Source organism: Chlamydotis macqueenii, chromosome 3 (genome assembly GCF_036417535.1).
Source record: "Chlamydotis macqueenii isolate bChlMac1 chromosome 3, bChlMac1.mat, whole genome shotgun sequence".
Classification (NCBI taxonomy): Eukaryota; Metazoa; Chordata; class Aves; order Otidiformes; family Otididae; genus Chlamydotis; species Chlamydotis macqueenii.
The window spans coordinates 125,757,834-125,777,546 of record NC_141558.1 but is presented as its reverse complement, the minus strand read 5'-3'; the positions used below and the strand labels follow the sequence as shown (position 1 = coordinate 125,777,546).

The 19,713-nt window shown below is 45.2% G+C and overlaps 1 protein-coding gene across 2 annotated transcripts in view; it reads left to right on the top strand.

Annotated features, from left to right (window-relative positions):
• The window catches only part of SPTBN1 (spectrin beta, non-erythrocytic 1), an 80,408-nt gene that overhangs the window by 36,339 nt on the left and 24,356 nt on the right, over window positions 1-19,713 (top strand). For both annotated transcript variants that reach the window (XM_086744169.1, XM_086744170.1), the window contains exons 3-17: window positions 976-1,149; window positions 2,011-2,102; window positions 3,223-3,303; window positions 3,827-3,942; window positions 4,950-5,062; window positions 5,685-5,872; window positions 6,918-7,035; window positions 8,375-8,533; window positions 9,132-9,434; window positions 10,219-10,372; window positions 11,057-11,927; window positions 12,075-12,212; window positions 12,792-13,548; window positions 13,790-13,992; window positions 19,096-19,186. In XM_086744169.1, the coding sequence (XP_086600295.1) occupies window positions 976-1,149; window positions 2,011-2,102; window positions 3,223-3,303; window positions 3,827-3,942; window positions 4,950-5,062; window positions 5,685-5,872; window positions 6,918-7,035; window positions 8,375-8,533; window positions 9,132-9,434; window positions 10,219-10,372; window positions 11,057-11,927; window positions 12,075-12,212; window positions 12,792-13,548; window positions 13,790-13,992; window positions 19,096-19,186 (3,558 nt within the window). The remainder of the gene's footprint in view (window positions 1-975; window positions 1,150-2,010; window positions 2,103-3,222; window positions 3,304-3,826; window positions 3,943-4,949; window positions 5,063-5,684; window positions 5,873-6,917; window positions 7,036-8,374; window positions 8,534-9,131; window positions 9,435-10,218; window positions 10,373-11,056; window positions 11,928-12,074; window positions 12,213-12,791; window positions 13,549-13,789; window positions 13,993-19,095; window positions 19,187-19,713) is intronic.

The window sequence follows — 19,713 nt, the reverse complement described above, 5'->3', positions numbered from 1 at the left end:
CGAGGGTTTTGCCTGAGCTGTTCCCATGGCGAGTTAATTACCTTCACTGCAGAAAACAAGGACATTCTGTTAATTAGTAGTTTTGCCGAGTACCTTTGGTGACATCTCAGTGAGCGCTGAAAAGCTGTTCAGCTGTAATCCTTATCTGCGGAGCAAAATTGCTTTAGTTTTATTCAATTTATGGCAGACTTCTCCATGCTGTTAATAAGTTCATGGCTTTTTTCGTTTGCACCAGGCCTTCAGAAAATTATGTTACATTGGGTGGCTGATTTTTTTTTTGTTTTTCACTTTCTTCTCCTATGAAGAAATTGTTTGGAATAAATATCTTCTGTTATTTTCATGTTATTTATCCTACTTCAACTGACCAGAAAAAAAAAACCAGCAACGACATTTCTTCCTTGAGGAGTCTGAGTAGCTTACGGTCCAAGCCTGAGCTGTGTTTTTGGAGGGCATGTGTCTGTATTTACAGATACTTTCTGGAGGGTTCATCACCAGTTCCCTCCGTTGCGTGTGTGTGCCAGTTAGCAGTTTGTTCCGTATCTTTATCTTTGCAGAATCTTTTTTTTAAGTGTGGAAGAACTTGTCCTGGAGAAAAAAAAAAAGCAGCTTGGGAAGGTGTAACAGGTGTGGCGTGAACCTAATGAAATGATTCATCTCCCAGCTAGGGAATGAATGTGCCAGGCAAAACGCTTTGAGAGGCAGACGAAACCGGCACCCGGCGTGTGCGGCTCGGGTCTAGGAGGTTGGCGTTTCCATCGCGGGTTGTACACGTGCTGCCTTTACCCTTGTGTAAATGCGCTGTGAGGCGCAAGGAGCGGGTTTCTCCGTTGAACCTGAGTAAGAAGTGTGCACAGTGGGGCTGGCTGCTGGTGGACAGCGTGCTGACTCGTCTGCCTAGACTGAAGCGTTCACAAGCACTTTTTTCCCCTTCCGTTTGCAGTAATCCATGGTTTTCTTCTCCCTTTTACCTTCTAGCCTAAACCAACTAAGGGAAGGATGCGCATCCATTGCCTGGAGAACGTTGATAAAGCCCTCCAGTTCCTGAAAGAGCAGAGAGTGCACCTAGAAAACATGGGCTCTCATGATATTGTGGATGGGAATCACAGGCTGACGCTGGGCCTCATCTGGACCATTATCCTGAGATTCCAGGTAAAGCTGTGTACATAGCTGCACACGTTTCAATTCTCCGTGTACTTTGTGCTTTTTAAGAGTGGAGCGGTCCCGGTCATAGGCCTACAGTCCCATGGTTTTATTTTAAATTACGAATAAACATGACGCTGCAGTCACAGGCCTGTGCGCGTTCGCGGACCGACGAGGAAGCACTACCCTCAGCCGCTCTTCACCTCTGTGGTGATTATCCTTAACCTGGCTGACCACACGCTGAGGCGGATTAAGAGTGCCCGCAGGAACTGTTCCGGTGTCCCAGCTAACGGCTGAGATTTTGCGTTTTCCAGCAAGTTGCACGCTGGTCTTTGCCCTCATTTGAAAAAGGCTAGGAAGTCCTTTTGCAGAAAGGATAATAAATTTGGAATCTGGAACATATAGTTGTGATCACAATAGTTTTGAATACATTATTGTGTTCAACTATTTTCTCCAAGCTTGAAGTTCCAAAATGGTTTCCTCCTCTGAAACTCCTGGCTAGCTTTTGCCCGTGAATCCCCTCGCGAGGATCCCTGCCGCTGCACCCCCTCGGCTCCCGGCTGCGCTCAGCTCCCTGGGGGAGACGCCTCGCAGGGCGACACCTTGACAGCTGGAAATGAATTTTCTCATTAAGTTTAAACTGGTTTGTCAATGGACTAAGCAGAGTAGTCCTCCAGTAGAACAAGGGCAGATGAAGCTTTCTTTTGACGTGAATGCTCTTAAGTGAGGGAAAGCATTACTTCTATGCTGCCTGTCATCGTAGATTGCCTTTGTAACTTATATTCTGATATAATTCCTTTCATCTTTTCAAAAAAAGACAAACAACATGTTTTCTCAGAGAAATATTGAAACCCTCTATGTTAATTTTAGATCCAAGATATCAGTGTTGAAACTGAGGACAACAAGGAGAAGAAGTCTGCTAAAGATGCTTTGCTTTTGTGGTGCCAGATGAAGACAGCTGGGTGAGTGTGGATTAAGTGATTATCTCTAAAGCTCTTACAGCGTTTTGAGTTTTCATTGAAATTATTTTAAATCGGCAAACACGTATCTCTCCTTAAGTGGATTCAACCAAGAGAAGTGAGCTGATGTTTACAAGTCAGAAAATTCTGAATTTATTATCTTAATGTGTGTGATAAACACACCAGTCCGATAATGTGTGGATGTATAGTAATGTACTGACTGTCTTTCACTCTGCTCTGAAGAAATAATGGTGCTTCATATGTTTGTCTCCAACTTTTCCCTTTTTCCATACATATGGAAATATTTCTAAAATGTCTTTCTCTAACAGCAACCTTCTTGCGTAATTATCCATTTGTAGAGATGTTTCCCCCATGAAACGTGGGTGCCCCTGTGATGGCTTGGGGCCCTTCAGCATTATTCTAGTGGTACTTCATCTTCCCCTTCCAAGAACTCTTATGAAAGTGCTTTGTGAGCAGCCCAAAATTTTTTGGAGACTTGCAAAATACCCAGAGCACCAAACAAACTAATTTTGCATCCATGTACCCACAAAGGTGGCTGTCATACGTGCTTGGATTAAAAGCCAGGCAGTGACTAGGGTGAGTTCCTGAAGGTGCCTGGGACAGCAGACAATTTCAAGGAAAACTTAATGTATTGCTGCTCCCGTAGCACCTGCAGCCATGAGAAAGGGTTTTACTCCTCTCTGTTCCTCCAGCTGTTCTTGCTCTTGTCTTGAACGTGATATTTTGGATACCTGAAGATAATTCTCTGCCAGTGGCCAAATGAGGGGCAAGCCTTAGACTTGCAGGGATTTAAAACCTCACAGGGCACAAGTTGGGCAGCAAGTTAAAAAATCATAGCTTCAGGTGATTACTGGGAAGTTCATTTAGAGCCTTTCTCTGGAATGCAGATCGGTTCTGCGGGGTTTACAAGAGTAAATGAGGTGCGCTTACCTCAGTGGCAGTCTGTGCCTAGAGAACAGTCCTGATGATGGATCGTCTGTGGTGGGGTGGCAATATCCCCCCTTAGGTTTGCAATAAATGCGTCACTCCTGCAACTGGCTTTTAGAGCAGAGCAGCAGGGATGCTGGATTGATTGCGCTCTCTTTGGTTTTTGTTCTGACAGTTACCCCAATGTCAACATTCACAACTTCACCACCAGCTGGAGGGACGGCATGGCTTTCAATGCACTGATACACAAGCACAGGTACACGTGGGGAGATGTCTCCGTGGGGCTGGACAGCTTGGACTGCTGCAGTGTGCTCTGGGTGTTACAGTTACCTTGCAGCTTGATTTTTAAATCTGTGGAGAGGAGAGAGCTGAAGAACTGCTGAGAGTTTTACAGCAGCTTGCCTTGCTTTAGAGCTTTATGGCTCTTGCGGTCACTGGGAGCTCATCTGGGCAGCAGCTTCTCGCATCACAAGTCAGAACAGGTTGCGTTTGGTTTCTAGAGGATAGATTATACACGTGAGTGTTTTGGTTTGTGACTGACCAGGCTGGAAGAAAAGTTCTCATGTCTTATTGAGTAACCAGTGATCAAGTCTGGTTGCCTAGAATTTGGGAGCAGGAGGGGAGGACCACACACAACAGCACAGGGCTACTGGGAGAGCAAAGCCTTGGCAGCAGAAGGGGCCGGGTTTTCTGAGGACTGCAGATTTTAGTTCATTTGTTCCTCTGGGGGTGGCTGCACTGTGCTTTGGGAAATCTAAAGAATTTTCCATCCTGCCTAGGCCTGACCTGATTGATTTTGACAAGCTGAAGAAATCAAATGCACACTACAATCTGCAGAATGCTTTTAACCTTGCAGAGCAACACCTTGGTCTCACTAAGCTCCTGGACCCCGAGGGTAAGAATTCCTGCAGTTTCAGCACTTCACGGCTTTGTGGGCTCTTTTCTCCCACCCCTCCTCCTTGCAGGGCACAGCTTTGTGGTAGCTTTTTGTGTTAGAGAGCAGCTGGATGCTCCTAACTCACCTGGTGATACCACCAGAGAGGGAAGGAGAGAATGCAAGATGTCTCCTGCAGAAGGGTGAGCAGTGGCAGCACGAGAGCCCTTAATCCTGTGTTTATTTTCCCCCGTCTAACAAGATCATGGGGCTGGCCATGCATGTGTAAAATCATTCCAGTTAGAGGCATCCTTCTGATCTGCTCTGAGAAACACTTCCTGTGAACTGGAGGGTGGATGATGCGGATTCCAGGAGATAGTTAGCAGCTCTCGCAGGCCGCCACTGAGGTTCAGCCTGGGCTTTCGTGAGAGTGCGCGTGCTCATGTGTTGGAAGGCGTGCTCATGTTGCTAGGGCAAGAAAGTCTTAACACAGGGCAAACAGAGGCTCTGTGTTTGGGCGAGTTTCTTCTTGCTTATTTTCCAGCCGCCTCAGAATTGCTGCAGGAAAGGAAATAATTTGTTTTCCATCTGTATCTCTCAGAAGATTTGCCTGGACAGATACACAATTAGGTTTGAATTCCTCCCGCCAAGCGCTGATACAGCATCGAAGTTCTCAGTTAACAGTAGTTCTGTCATCTCACACAGACACTAGAGAAGGTGTTCAGCCATGCAGAAGCTGTGGCAGGGTCTGGAGCCTGGCTCTTAAGGCCCAAAGGCCCCCAGCCCACACTAAGACAAAGAGATAAAGCAGCACTTCCTTGTGCTGGCATTCAAAACTGTTCAACACCAAGTCATTCAGAACCAGTCCAGCGCTGCTGAATTATTCCTGATTAGGACATAAGTCTTAGGAGCTAGACTGCCACTGAACCCATCTCTCTGACCCTTAAACCCATCCTTGTTGCGTTATTGGCTTTGTTGTCTTAACCCCTGCACCCTCGGTATGCTAAGATGGCTTGTTTGGTTTGCAGATATCAGTGTTGATCATCCTGATGAGAAGTCCATCATCACCTACGTGGTGACCTATTACCACTACTTCTCCAAGATGAAAGCTCTGGCTGTTGAAGGAAAACGTATCGGAAAGGTTTGCAAGTTCCAATTATAAATTGTTATAAAGCAGATGAAATCTTTCTGATTTTTTGTTTCTCTTGGGTGTTAGCATTAATTAAGAGTCCACTGTATGTACTTTTCAGTTTTGCTTTTGACCGTGTATTGAATGTTAAATGTTCCCATATGACTGTGAGGAGTTAATTTCCAGCTGCCTTGTGTTAGAAGACATTTGGCCGGTCTTTTATTTTCGCTTGGTAATTTTGCATCGTTGTTGCTTTTCCTTTCTCATTAACTGCTCCTCACCCTCTGGGTCTTCTGTCTCTTCTGGAGCCCAGAAAAGCCCCTCGTTTAAAAAATGAGCAGTTGTTCTCTGCCCCTTGGTGAAGTTGCGCCCATCTTTACAACTGGCAGACTGACCATGAATCCTTTTGTAAGCATCAGCTCTGCCCCCTGTTGCCGTGGGACCCTGGGAATTCACTGCTGAGAAGTGCAAAGCCCTCATTGCTCAGGGTTCCCAGCCCCCGTGGCGCTCGGGAGCGAGCGCTCCGTTTCCTAAGTCGAGTCTCCCAACAGTTTCTTTTATGTGGCTTGTTGGATTTAAATAGCTGAGGAGCACTGCCCCCGTTACTCATGGTGTGTTGTGCTGCTTGTTGCAGGTGCTTGACAATGCCATTGAAACGGAGAAAATGATTGAAAAATACGAATCGCTGGCTTCTGACCTTCTGGAGTGGATTGAGCAAACCATTATCATCCTCAACAATCGCAAATTCGCCAACTCGCTAGTCGGCGTGCAGCAGCAGCTCCAGGCGTTCAACACTTACCGCACAGTAGAGAAACCACCTAAGTAATTTTAATCTTAGCTTAAAACAACAGTGGTCTTGTTTTGTTTAGTCAATCAGGGTTTTTTATAAACAAACACATCCAAGTAATTCTAATCTCGGCTTAAGAATTTATTTTTCTGCCCAAACCCAGATATCCTATTTCTAATTGGCACTCATCGTTATTACTCAGAGCCTGTTTGCTTTATGCTGTGCAATGTGCACGCAATAACAAACCCAGTAATAATGAGAAGTCTCTCTTAGTGATCCTGGTGCCTGCAGGACTCTGAGGTCCTGTCGCTCGAATCCCTGTCGCTTCCCTGGGATTCCTGCCTTACAACGTGAACGGTAGCAGGGTATCACGGTAGTACAGCAATATCTCCAGCCATGCTTGCTAGCGGCGTGTAATACCAGTACACTGCTATTAAAAGAATCCTACTGCTTATCCAAACTCAAGAGGAAGCGTGTCTGGCTTTGTAAAGCTAACTATAGCTGTACTTACTAAAACTGGTATCACCCAAACTGCGCAACTTATTTCTGGAAAGTTTCTTTTAGCATTATGATATCAGGTCTGTTTATTATTTTTGTCTAATGTCAGTTCTAATGGATAATAATCACAATGCGAAACATCACAGAGTATCCAGACATCTTCTAAAATTGCTCTCTATTCCCTGGTGCCTGTGGAATTTGTTTATTTCCCAGGCGTACAACTCAGGGAAACCAGTGGGAAGAGTTTATTGACTGCAGCGGGCTTTAAATAAAACTTCCATTTCTTGAGTGGATAAACTAGGACAACACACGTCATAGAATAAAAAAAAAATTGCAGTCTTGTGTCCCCCAAGGGGCTTTCAGTCTAAACTCACAGGTAGCAGACTTGGTGAAGTTTCTTTTGCTGTTTGACCCAACTGGTTCCAGGGGATGTGTGGGCTCTTTCGGTTCTTCCAGCTTTCACACAAGATGCAGGTGTGAATGCTCCATTCAGCACGTCAATATTTTAAGGAAACGCTTTATAATACCGTGGTAGCCATGAAGGCTTTCTGTAACTCAATTCTGTTGCAAAATTTTGTTTAGATTTACAGAAAAAGGAAACCTGGAAGTGCTGCTTTTTACCATCCAAAGCAAAATGAGAGCCAACAACCAGAAAGTATACATGCCGAGGGAGGGCAAACTCATCTCTGACATTAACAAGGTAAACTGAGCCAGCTCCTCCCGCGCGACTCAGGATTTTGTTGTTTTCTTTCGGTATCTCTCTCAGTGTACTGGGAGGAAACACGTTTGCTGTCCAGCCTTAATGTGGGGAGCTGTAAGGGATGGGAGAGGTTGGGGTGGCCTTCTCCTATAGCTCAGGCTCACTGATCTGAACCGTGTCGCTGGGTGTCCTCAGCATCTGTAAGGTCTTCTGCACTGGAAAACTGGTCAGTCATCCTGTGCAGTTGGCTGTGGATGGGATAGCCCTGCCTTGCTCCTCGTAGCAGCAGTATCTTGGTATTGTAGCCCTCCTTGTTTGCCTCTCAGCCCCCTGGCCAGTGAAGGAAGCGCCGTGGCCACTCTTGTGTGTTCCCTCTCGGGGTTTATGCAGCTATTTTTTACGCCGCTGCAGCTGGCAGAACAGCAGCGGAGCTGACGAGCTCTCTTAAGGATAACGAACAAAACCGTGAGCTCTCCTCGTTGGTGTTCAGTCATGCCTGGCGTTCCCAGAGCAGCTGTTGTGGATGTCCGTGGCCGCGGTCTGCATCCTAGAGAGCAGCAAACTGCACGGCTCTCCTGCCTGTGAATGCCTAAAATACTTGGGTTTCAGGCGATTTCACATCTGTTCGGATTTAGAGTAATCGAGGGTAGTTTGTGTTTAATTGTGGGTGTTTTTGTTGTTTGTAAGAAGATCTGAAAGGTAATTAGCTGGCTTTCAACCTGCTTCTAAGAGTTTCTATTTTTGTGATATTAATGTCATGCATGTGAATAACTTTCAGCTTTAGGGGGAAAAAAGGACTTGCAGGCACCAAAAGTAACCAAATTTTGCAGTTGTTTTCTTTTCCAAAGTGGGTGTAAGAAAGAACAACAATTGTATGTTGATTTTAGAGGTGAGAGCATGAATCTCTAATTCTCCTTTCCTAAAAGAGGAAGCTAGAATCTGCTTATTTGGGGCTAGCGCTCAGAAGATTTTTTTTTTTTTTAAACAAATACTCTTACACATCCAAGCCAGGTGATTTGCTTAGGCTTTCTTGGAGGCGAAAACCAAATGAACTGGAGAAAATGCATCCGAGATAAACAAGTCTCATACCCCTTGCTCAGAAAATGAATGAATGAATTGAGAACAAATTTTAAGTCAAGTCATGTGCTTATATTAGCAGACAAGGTGTAAGGCCAGCCAATGCAAACCAGATTTATTGGCACATAAGTAAATAAGCCAGTTTTGTGCAACTTGGCTGTAGTGACTTCAGCCCTGATTCCATGCAAAGAAAGTGTGATTTATTGTAATCCTGTAAGAATGCGTGTTTAGAAGACGCATGTTTTTTTCTCCACGTCTTCAGGCCTGGGAAAGACTGGAAAAAGCTGAACATGAAAGAGAACTGGCACTGCGAAATGAGCTCATCAGACAAGAGAAACTGGAACAACTTGCGCGCAGATTTGATCGCAAGGCAGCTATGAGAGAAACTTGGCTGAGTGAGAATCAACGTCTCGTTTCTCAGGTGCTGCTTTCAGAAATCGTCTGTGTGCCTAAAGTGATTCCCATGAGTAATTATAAGATACAGTTCTTGCAACAGGAAGGTTTCCTCCCCTGTGCCTCATATTTTACTGAATCTATGTATGTTTGTACTTATTTTGTGTGTGCACAATGTGTATTTAGTGCATGTATGTCTGTACTGTCTCTCTTATTTTTAATCTTCCTTGAATCTATCGCCCTTTACTCAGGAGATACTGATGTGGAAATATCTGCCCACGGTCAAGATTTTCTTTATCTGGGTATTTTGGAAAATTCAGTGGAATTAGCCCAGGAATTAATTTTATTTGTTAATATTAGAGATTACTTTAAAAAAATCCAGTCTAGTCCTGATGGCCACCGTGGTTCTTTCCCCAAAGGCCGTAAATGATATCTCTGATTTTAGCAGTGGTTCTCTGGTTATCAGAGGTATCTCTTATTTTATTAAAGAGGACTTTTCACAGCATTTTGGGATCCCAGATTTGCTAACAAATCTATTCTGCACAACCAGAAATCACGTTAGAGTTTGAGCAGCAGGGCTTTTCTCCTCGGCAGCCGTTCCTGAAGAAGTGTCTCTGTCTTTACAGGATAATTTTGGCTTTGACCTTCCAGCAGTGGAGGCCGCAACGAAGAAGCACGAGGCCATCGAAACGGACATTGCGGCGTATGAAGAACGAGTCCAGGCCGTGGTTGCGGTGGCGAAGGAGCTTGAGACTGAAAATTACCATGATATCAAACGCATTACTGCGAGGAAGGACAACGTTATACGCCTGTGGGAGTATCTCCTGGAGCTGCTCAGGGCACGGAGACAGCGGCTGGAGATGAATCTTGGTCTGCAAAAGATTTTCCAGGAAATGCTGTACATTATGGACTGGATGGATGAGATGAAGGTAGGTGTTAGCCGTTTGAGAACGTAGACCAAATACTCTGGAGAGGTGTAGATGAAGATTCATTTTGCCCTTCTGGTTTAATAGACAAATGCAGAAGATCAGCATTTAAGAACAGTGAACAAATTCCTTATACATTATGACAATTTAAAAAAAATAAAGATTAAAAACAAGTAAGGAAAAAGAACAAGTTGCTCCTATAAAAAATACTTTTCAGCTTCATGCCTGTCTCATAAGGACCAGAGGCTTTGGTCACAGTGCTTGGGTAAGGATGACCATTTTGGTGAAAGGGAATGAAATAATCTCTCTTCATCACAATTTGTATGGGGAACAAGTCACCTCTTCACCTCTGTGCTTTAAAAAGCATGAATTTCTTCCTGTCTGTTCTCCCGGGATCTGGGAAGGGAAAGGACCGTGACTTTGTTCTTGTCCGTCGGCCAGCAGAGCTTGGGAGCTGTGGGAGGAAGGAAAGAAGTGTGCAGCTCAGCGGCCGCTCGCAGCACCTGGGCTGAGCGCCTTCCGTTGGGCCTGCTGAGCTAACTCCGCTTCCCACCATCGTGGACTGGAAACTGCGCTAAAGAGCAGTCAGGTTCTTCCTAGTTGGCAGGGATTTTAAAACCACTGTCTCGAACTCGCATCAGCCGTGTCCCTGTACGTTTGAAATGGCTCTCCTTATGGTATTTCTCCGGACTTAATGTAACAACAGAGAACAGGCCATCGCGTGCAGTAATTAAGAAATAGTTTATCGCCTTCAGCCCACTTTACTCGTCTTTCATGTTTTGATCAGGTGCTGCTGCTGTCTCAAGACTACGGCAAACATTTGTTAGGGGTTGAAGACCTGTTGCAGAAGCATGCTCTTGTGGAAGCTGACATTGCTATTCAGGCTGAGAGGGTGAGAGGGGTCAATGCGTCTGCTCAGAAGTTTGCCACCGATGGAGAAGGTAACTACCAGCCAACGTGTCCTCCTTTGTCTTAATCGCCCGTGAGGTTAGCTGTAAGCCTCATTAGTTCTGCAAGGCACGTTAGGTTAAATTCAGCACCAGAATAAGAGAATCCAGCTTCATTTGTTCCTTCTTTACTCGCTGTGTCAATAATTAATTTGTCCACGTACCTGCTCAAGAATTTACTGCAGCGTTGCGTTTTGCATGGGATGTCGCTCCCCTGTAACTTTGCAGTAGTCACCATTAATTGCTCGTTCTGTGTTTCTGATGCAAACAAATACAAATTATTGGACCCAGTCTGATGTTGCCCCAATTTATGCTAAAGAAAAGCAATTCCACTAAACCAGTGCCATTATCTAGAGCAAATTCTGTTCATTTTGTGCAGCTATGCATATGAAGCTGGTATAAATCTGCAGTAGTGAGTTTTATTTCACCGAATACAGGAATAAATGTTTCCTTTTTTTTTTTTTTAATCTTTATGCAAAGAACGGTATTTTCTGATCTGCATTGTTGTATGGTGGAGCTTGGATAGTTCACACTCACTTTCAGGAGACTAACTATGAGGTTTTTTTACGTAAACTTGGTAGATGGAACACACAGGAATGAAGAACTCTGTGTATGCCCCAGCTGTGGAGATGGAAACGAATCGATCCAAGCTGTAACGTATGTTCTCTGTCTGAACAGGTTACAAGCCGTGTGACCCGCAAGTTATCAGGGACCGCGTCGCTCACATGGAGTTCTGTTACCAAGAGCTGTGCCAGCTCGCAGCCGAGCGCCGGGCACGCTTGGAGGAGTCCCGACGCCTCTGGAAGTTCTTCTGGGAAATGGCTGAAGAGGAGGGTTGGATCAGAGAGAAGGAACAGATCCTGTCATCTGATGACTATGGGAAGGACCTAACCAGTGTCGTCCGTCTCTTGAGTAAACATAAGGCGTTTGAAGATGAAATGAGTGGTCGTAGCGGCCACTTTCAGCAGGCGATAAAAGAAGGTGAAGACATGATTGCGGAGGAGCATTTTGGGTCTGAGAAGATCAGAGAAAGAATTAAGGATATCCGGGAGCAGTGGGCTAACTTGGAACAGTTGTCTGCCATTAGGAAGAAGCGTCTGGAGGAAGCCTCTCTCCTTCACCAGTTCCAGGCTGACGCTGATGACATTGATGCATGGATGTTGGACATCCTCAAAATTGTCTCCAGCAATGATGTTGGCCATGACGAATATTCCACTCAGTCCTTGGTCAAGAAACACAAAGATGTGGCTGAAGAGATTGCAAGCTACCGGCCAACCATTGACTCGCTTCACGAGCAAGCCAAGGCTCTACCGCAGGAGCACGCCGGATCTCCAGATGTGCAAGGCAGGTTGACCGGAATAGAGGAACGGTACAAAGAAGTGGCTGAGCTGACTCGGCTGCGGAAACAGGCCTTGCAGGATACCCTTGCTCTTTATAAGATGTTCAGCGAGGCAGATGCTTGTGAGCTTTGGATTGACGAAAAGGAGAAGTGGCTGAATAACATGCAGATTCCAGAGAAGCTGGAGGACCTGGAAGTGATCCAGCACAGGTGAGAAAGCCTTTACCGGGAAGTTTGGGGAATACTGAGTAGAAGTTTTTTTCCACCAGCTACCTTTCTCAGCTTACTCAGGTTCTCTGCTGCCTGTGTCATCTTTTTTTGATTGTTTTTTTTTTTTTTTGTTTTTCCCTGCTCCAGATTTGAAAGCTTAGAACCAGAAATGAACAATCAAGCATCCCGTGTTGCAGTAGTGAACCAAATTGCTCGACAGCTAATGCACAGCGGCCATCCGAGCGAGAAGGAGATCAAAGCGCAGCAGGATAAACTCAACACGAGGTGAGTGGAGGCCTCGTGCTCATGAACGTTACGCTGGCTGAAACAAGTACAGTGGGGTCATTTGTGCTTTTTAAGATATTCTGATGCTGTTCCCTGAAGTATCTTCAAAGCTTCAGAAGGAAAAAGAGCTGTGTCTCTCAAATATTTGATTAACAGGTGGAGGTTTGTAATTGACTTCGGTCAGGTCCTGAGTGTATCAGTACCTTGGTTTGAAATTTACTGTAGTGACTATTACGATAAAAAAGAAACCAGTACATTTTTGTGTAAACTCAGTCATTTTTTGGCTTCAAAATGAGAGAGTGCATTTAGTGTGAGATTTAGATGTAACTAGCAATTTTTCACTTGAGGAAAAATTATACTTTTAAGTGCTCAATATTGCTGGCACTTGTCATATTCTAATATACGCCGTAGCTTGGTTGATGGTTGTTTTGCTAAAACTATTGATGATATGGGAAGGACTGAAATAAAAAGGAATAGTTAGGTTATGTGTGCACCTGCTCAGCTGGCAGTGTTGCCATACCCTTGCCCTTTCTCATACACAAATCTCAATCTCTGCTTTTCTCTCCTCACAAATTGCAGGTGGAGCCAGTTCAGAGAACTGGTAGATAGGAAGAAGGATGCTTTGCTCTCTGCTCTGAGCATCCAGAACTACCACCTTGAATGTAACGAAACCAAATCTTGGATCAGGGAAAAGACCAAAGTGATTGAATCCACGCAAGATCTGGGTAACGATCTGGCTGGAGTGATGGCCCTGCAGAGGAAGCTGACGGGCATGGAACGTGACCTGGTAGCCATTGAAGCCAAGCTAAGCGACCTGCAAAAAGAGGCAGAAAAGTTGGAATCGGAGCATCCTGACCAGGCGCAGGCCATCCTTTCACGGCTGGCAGAAATCAACGATGTGTGGGAAGAAATGAAGACCACCCTCAAGAACCGGGAAGAGTCCCTCGGAGAGGCAAGCAAACTGCAGCAGTTCCTGAGAGATCTGGATGACTTCCAGTCTTGGCTTTCCAGAACGCAGACGGCGATTGCATCCGAAGATATGCCCAACACGCTGACAGAGGCTGAGAAGCTGCTCACTCAACATGAGAACATTAAGAACGAAATCAACAATTATGAGGAAGATTATCAGAAAATGAGGGACATGGGGGAGATGGTGACCCAAGGGCAAACTGACGCTCAGTACATGTTCTTGCGGCAGCGCCTGCAGGCTTTGGACACTGGCTGGAATGAGCTTCACAAAATGTGGGAGAACAGGCAAAATCTCCTTTCCCAGTCTCACGCCTACCAGCTGTTTCTCAGAGATACCAAGCAAGCAGAAGCATTTCTTAATAACCAGGCAAGTGGTCAAGATGTACCTTATTTAATTGGTACAGGTTGACACCATATACTGCGGGCGATTAACAACAAGGTCAATTGGCAAGGCAGCTACAAACAGATAAATCGCCTGGTTTTTTTGAACTATAATTTTTTACGTCTTACTGTTCTTGGGAGACGTTTCTTTTCATTTCTGTGAGTCTGTTGTTGCAGCAGACAGCACAGCCTGAGTGTAATAATTTATTTCTCTGATTTAATCACAGGAGTATGTTTTGGCGCACACGGAAATGCCCACTACCTTGGAAGGAGCAGAAGCTGCTATTAAAAAACAGGAGGATTTCATGACCACGATGGATGCCAATGAAGAAAAGATCAATGCAGTTGTTGAGACTGGCAGGAGGCTGGTTAGCGATGGGAACATTAACTCTGACAAAATCCAGGAGAAGGTGGACTCTATTGATGACAGGTGAGGTCAGATGGTGATGAAATGTAGCTGCTATACTTCAGTTCTGTCGGCTGAGAGACGACCGTGTACCAGAATCCACAGGCAGAGTGACATGTTAGAAAATGTCCTGTGGAACAATAGGAGTTGTAATGTTTGAAAAATGTGCTGGGCTAATCTTAATTAAATATTACCTCTCGCGTTTTCTAGAGACTTAGTGGGTAGTGAGCTCGCTACCCAGAATCTGGCTGTATGGGTGTTACTATAGAATTCTGGGAGTATTTGCAGGCTTCATGCTACGGTGGGAGCTGTAGCAGTAGCTGTACCTGGTTCCGCAAGTCTTAAAGTTTCCTCTGCTACCTCCTAGCTGATTTAAATACAATAATGTATTCCTGTCCTTCCTCTGAGGAAGGAATGTGACCCTTCAAGAGTGTAATTGGCATTATATCTACCCCACCCGCTTGGCTTTGATCGCTCTTTCCAGCTTGTCTGGCCCTTTTGAAACCAGATTAGGAAGCACTGGTAGAAATGTGTCTTTCATCCTAGAACAAGTCATCTGCTTTGTCTCTTTAGCCGTGCCATGGATGCTATAGAACGTTAAGAGCTTCTTTTTCTTTGAAAACCAAATGTTCCGTTTTGATGGCTATGATTCATGGTTCTTTCTGCTTTTGGTTTGAATAATAGTGGAGTCTTTCAAGGCGCTTTTCAGTCATGAGCAGCAGAACACAGCGGTAAGCTCATGCAGAACTTTTATGTCAGGTGTTGCTGACAACCCTGTCAGACTTGCATCCTCCACAGCCAGTAAGCTCAGAGTTACCCAGCTGCCTTCACCTCCAAGGAGAAACTGAACTGAAGTAGTTCAGAAGATGTTGTGCCTTTCCTGTTTCGGCAAACACGTCCCACTGTGTCTGTGCCAACTTTAGCTGAGGGCTCTGAGCCCTCTGACAACCTCACCCCAAGGAGGAGGTCACATGAAAGCAATCCAGGTGAAAGCTAGGAAATGAATTTTCCTTATTTACCCTCTCTGACTCTCAATGTCCTCTGCTGGAAGTTCTCCCATCCACTTACGAAAGCGGGAGGACTTGATCCTGGCCTTCTGGTCAGATGTCTTCTTTCTGCAGCTTTTGGGATATTGGAAGATAGAGTTTCCAAGTATATAGTAGCAAACAGTCAGCTGCTTCTTGCAGCCCTTTCTGAGGTGGCTGGAGTGGGAGACAGCTTCAGCCTCTGCCCTGTGTGCTCTGCACTTGAGTTCCTGCTCAGAATGGCGGGCGAGACCTAGGGACTGTATTTTTTAAGCCCGTTTTTTCCAACATGTTTCCTCAATTCCAAAGCTATTTATGCAGAGCGCCGCAAAAACCATCCGGTGCGGTACTGTTCAGGAAATCCATGAGATTGCTCTCTGAGTCTGCGAGGCTGATAAGCCTCCAGAACAAAGCCGTAGGGCTGGGCGTAGTGGGAGTGGTAGCAAAGGAAGCCTCTTTGGTTTTACACAAAACTGCTCTCCCAACCAAGCTCCGCCTGGATGGATAACAAAGGACCAAAACAAACAAGTACAAGTATGCGCAGTGGCTCCGTACTTCCCATATGCAGCTCTTTGTAGTTTTTAGTATTGTTAATAGTGCTTTTTACAGTCATGCTTTCAAGCTGTTCCAGAGGAGACTGCCATCCATTGGTACAGCAGACAGACCCTGCCCTGAAATGGTTACCATCTAAGGAGATGTGGTAGACATCAGCTAAGGAAGGAGAAGATGGATTTCATTAAAGGTATCACTAGCTAGCTTTTCCAGCTAGGAAAGAAACTGATTTTCCCAGTGCACCCTGCTTTGGTGACTTCTGCTGCTGTTTCTGCCAGCTGGAGAGGAAGCAGAATGGATTTCTCCTCCTTTTTCTCTTGGAAGAGTGTAAGGGGGCTGCCCTAGTCTGCGTGCCTGCACATGGCCACTCTCATTCTGCAAATGAGGTTTAGTTTAAAGACGGTGGCAGATCTGACTCAATTTGTGATCTGGGTCTGTTTTTCATCAGCTTTTGTATTTGCGCAGCTTTCTGCTCAGCAGAGAACAGAGGTGATTTTGTTAATTCGGAAAGGAGAGTGCCTTTTGTTTGCTGGAAGAGCTGAAGAAGCTAAAACTGCCTTGTGTGTATCTTGGTGTCCTTAGCAGGCAGTTGCATTCACCCTACGTGTAAGATTTATTATTTCTGCACAGACTTTGAAACCCACAGCCTCACAGTTAAACCACAAGTGCTTTTGTCAGTTTTCAGTGTTGTTAGCGTTCTGAGGGGCCTCTGGGGAGACAGCATGGCGGCAAATTTTGGTGCTCTGCTCCTGGATTGAGTCAGACACCTCCTTGTGCTGAAAAGATCTCATTTTCCTGATTTGAATTCTTCATCACATTGCCACAGAAGAGAGGTGCCCCGTGTTTTAACTGGCTGCAGTACTTCTCCTATTCCCTCTCTTACCATCTAGGTCTGGCTTAGCTTGGACGTTTGGACCTGAGGTTGTCTCTTCAGTAGGTCCCTAGGGAAGCCCCCTTTTAATGCAGCCCTAGACACAGTTATGCGTAATTAATACATGTAATTATTTATGTGAGCAGGCAGAGGGATTCAAAGCCATTCTAAATAATTAGAATCTGCAGAGCAAACTCTTCTGTGCAAGTGTGGCATCTTCTTCCACAAAGTGTTTTAGCAAATCAGTAAGAAGCAGTCATTGACAGCTTTGTGACAGGGCCTGAGTTTCTGGCCCTCCTCTGCTGTGCACATCTCGGAAGAGCAGGGTTTTAAAAGTTACGACTGCAGTCAGCAGTTGAACAACAAGCTTTCTACTTTCCTCCGCCCTCCAGCCTTCAGCAGAGCTGCAGCCAGGCTGCCCACCGCCCCGACGTGCCCGGCTGGCTCAGATGGGGCCTCTGCACGCGTGGCCAGAGAAGCGGGGTGAGCAGGCAGCCTCCTGTACACCACACTCTTCTCCGCTCTGCTTAAAAATGCGTGTTACGAAGGGTTCTGTTCTCAGGTCTACCTGCCTGCTTGTTCTGCCTAAAGCCCTTCTGGTGCTGGTGTTAGAGGGTGGGAGAAGCTTTCTAGCAGTCGGGGTGATTATGCACAGAAAATTCTAAAATCTCTGTCACTGGAGCTTCTACAGGATGTAGGGAAGCGTGAACGAGGAATTAATAATGCTTAGATCCAGCCAGTCTGGGGCAGGAGAACAGACTGAATGACTTCTTAAGGCCCTTTGTTCCCGTAAAAAATAATACAAATCCTGTGGTGAAGATGCGGGAATTCCTGCCTGTTCCAGCAGTGTCCATCCTCAAAATACTGCTACCGCATCTTCAGGTGTCCAGGTTCAACCTTGTTACAGTTCAGCCCTGTTCTTCTTCAGACAGTGCTCATCTTTCAGTCTCCCTCCAGGTCATCTCGGACAACCAAACAGCCCTTTACCGTTAAATAGCTGTAGGCGCCAAAGATGGTGTTTGTTATGCTGAGGACAAGGGGGAAAAAAAAAGAAGCTATGTCATCATCGTTTTTTGATATCTGCATGATTTCCCTTCAAAGTTCTTGAAGCTGGTGTTTCCAACACTCTGGGAGATATTTTTGTTAGTTTTTTAAACTTAAGTTTTTTTCAATGTAAGAACTTCTCTGCTTACTCTTAACTCTATTCAAATAAATGTCATTAAAATTCTCCTTTTAATTTCCCAACTTGTGTCCCTTGCAGAATACGTGAGTCTAGAATGTGCTCTAGCCTTAAATCTGTGAAATCGTGGTGATAAAATCACCCGAGCAACTCCTTGCTTCATTTCAGCAACCTGAGTAACGTGCTGTGTTTGCCGGGGCGTACACAGACCGGCCCAGGGAGAGTGGAAGCCATTTGTAGTCCCTGAAAGGTTTTTCTCCTGTTCCTCTGCCTACAGACCTTTTACTTTTATGTCAAACGTATCCCTGAGTATTCCTTCTGTTTCTGAACTCGCTAAATTCGTGCCGGAGAGCTTGCTCTGGTAACTTGTTGTAGATCAGGAGAAGTGGCATCTTAATCCAGCGGTTGTCATCAACATGGAATTTGTGGTTTTCTAGAACATCACGAGTCTCTGGAGGTTCCCACTAACATGGATTTATTTAGCTATTGCCAGGGTGTGCTGAGATCATCTTCTAAATTGCCACCTTTAAAATAGTTTCCAACTCTCTGTCCCTGTTTATCTCAGATTATTACAAAGGGCAGCAATATTTCACTTCACTACAGTGAAGTATCAGCAAATCTGACACAATGAGCCGTAAATAAAAATTCTCTTCTCTCCACTGCCTCCTCCATCTAAATCGCCTCGTAAATAATGGAAGTAGTGAAGGACAGGGATGACTGCTCCGAATTAAGCATTAGCTGAAAACACGCTCAGAGATGCCTTGGGAATCGGCTCTTCAGGCACCGTGTCCGTCTGAAGAACCCACCAAGACCGTTGGGACTGCCAGCGTGACCCATCCTTCAGGGGGCAAACAGTTACGAGTTTAAAAATAGGGCTCCTAGCCTAACCTTTGCTTTTCTGCTGTCTGCTCTTCAACGCTCTGAAAAAAAATATGTTCCCATGTGCATAAAGCTTCCATTTGCAGAAACGCACAGGTGCATCACGCGTGGTGTTTGTTGAGTGCGGCGGTTGGGAGGCTGCGCAACCCGCTCCAGCTTTGTTCAGGAGAAAGGTGCTGAGCTAGAGCGGAGCTGTGGTACAGAAACGTCACAGCCCACTTCGCACGAGCCACATAACATGCGCTCTGATTGTTGCAATTTCGCTGATAGTTTTCTTATGGGTTTTTTTGGCAAACAGTCTGATCTTGCATGTGGTCTTGAGATGAGCGGGGCCGAATTCTGTACGTAACACTTGTGAAACCCCGCTGACTTCAAAATTCTCCCTGTGGATTTAGCTGGGCACAAAAACAACTCGATGCTGAACTTAAGCGAGCACATCAAAGATCACATGTGTGTCCGAGCTTCAAAAATGTCCTTGCTTTGAGAGGCAGTAAAAGACACACACCAGATAGTAATTCACTATGTGCATCTCAAAGAGGGGAAAAAAAGGAATAAATGAGAATTTTTCACGAAATGCCTATTTCAAGGTTTGTTTTCTTTGCTGTTACTTTTTTCACTAGACATAGGAAGAACCGTGAAGCGGCCAGTGAGCTTCTGATGAGGCTGAAAGATAACAGGGATCTTCAGAAGTTTCTTCAGGATTGTCAAGAGGTAAATGACACCCTTTCTCTTTTGTCGCTAAAAGCTGCATCCTGCAGAAGAGCGTTCCTACCCCGTATTTTATGAGAGCTGGACTACGCAGCATTTGGCAGTCAAGCCATCCCGTAGTATTTAGTGTGGAGTAGACAATTAAAAAAAAACCCGCTCAAAAAACCTGCAAAAATTAAACCCTTTTGTTTTTTTTTTCTCATGAATTGAATTTCCTTTTGTCGTCTAAGATAAAGACAGGGAAAATTGCCCAAAGCAGTGAAGATTTACTGCTGTGGTATAAATTAAGCATGTGGAATCTGCTGGGAGTGGCACTGAACTCACAAGGAATTTTGTCTGCGCTGTGTGTGTGCGTGTGGCCTGGTGCAGGAGATGGCAAGTGATTTCTCCAGAACATTAGTCAGAAGAACAGGAGGTTAGGAATAAGAGGGGAGCAGGATTACGCTGGATCGGTTTTAATGTGTTATTTATCTGGTAGTTTGCATGTGTTTACAATTGTCAATTACTATAACACTTAAAAAAAGAAATCC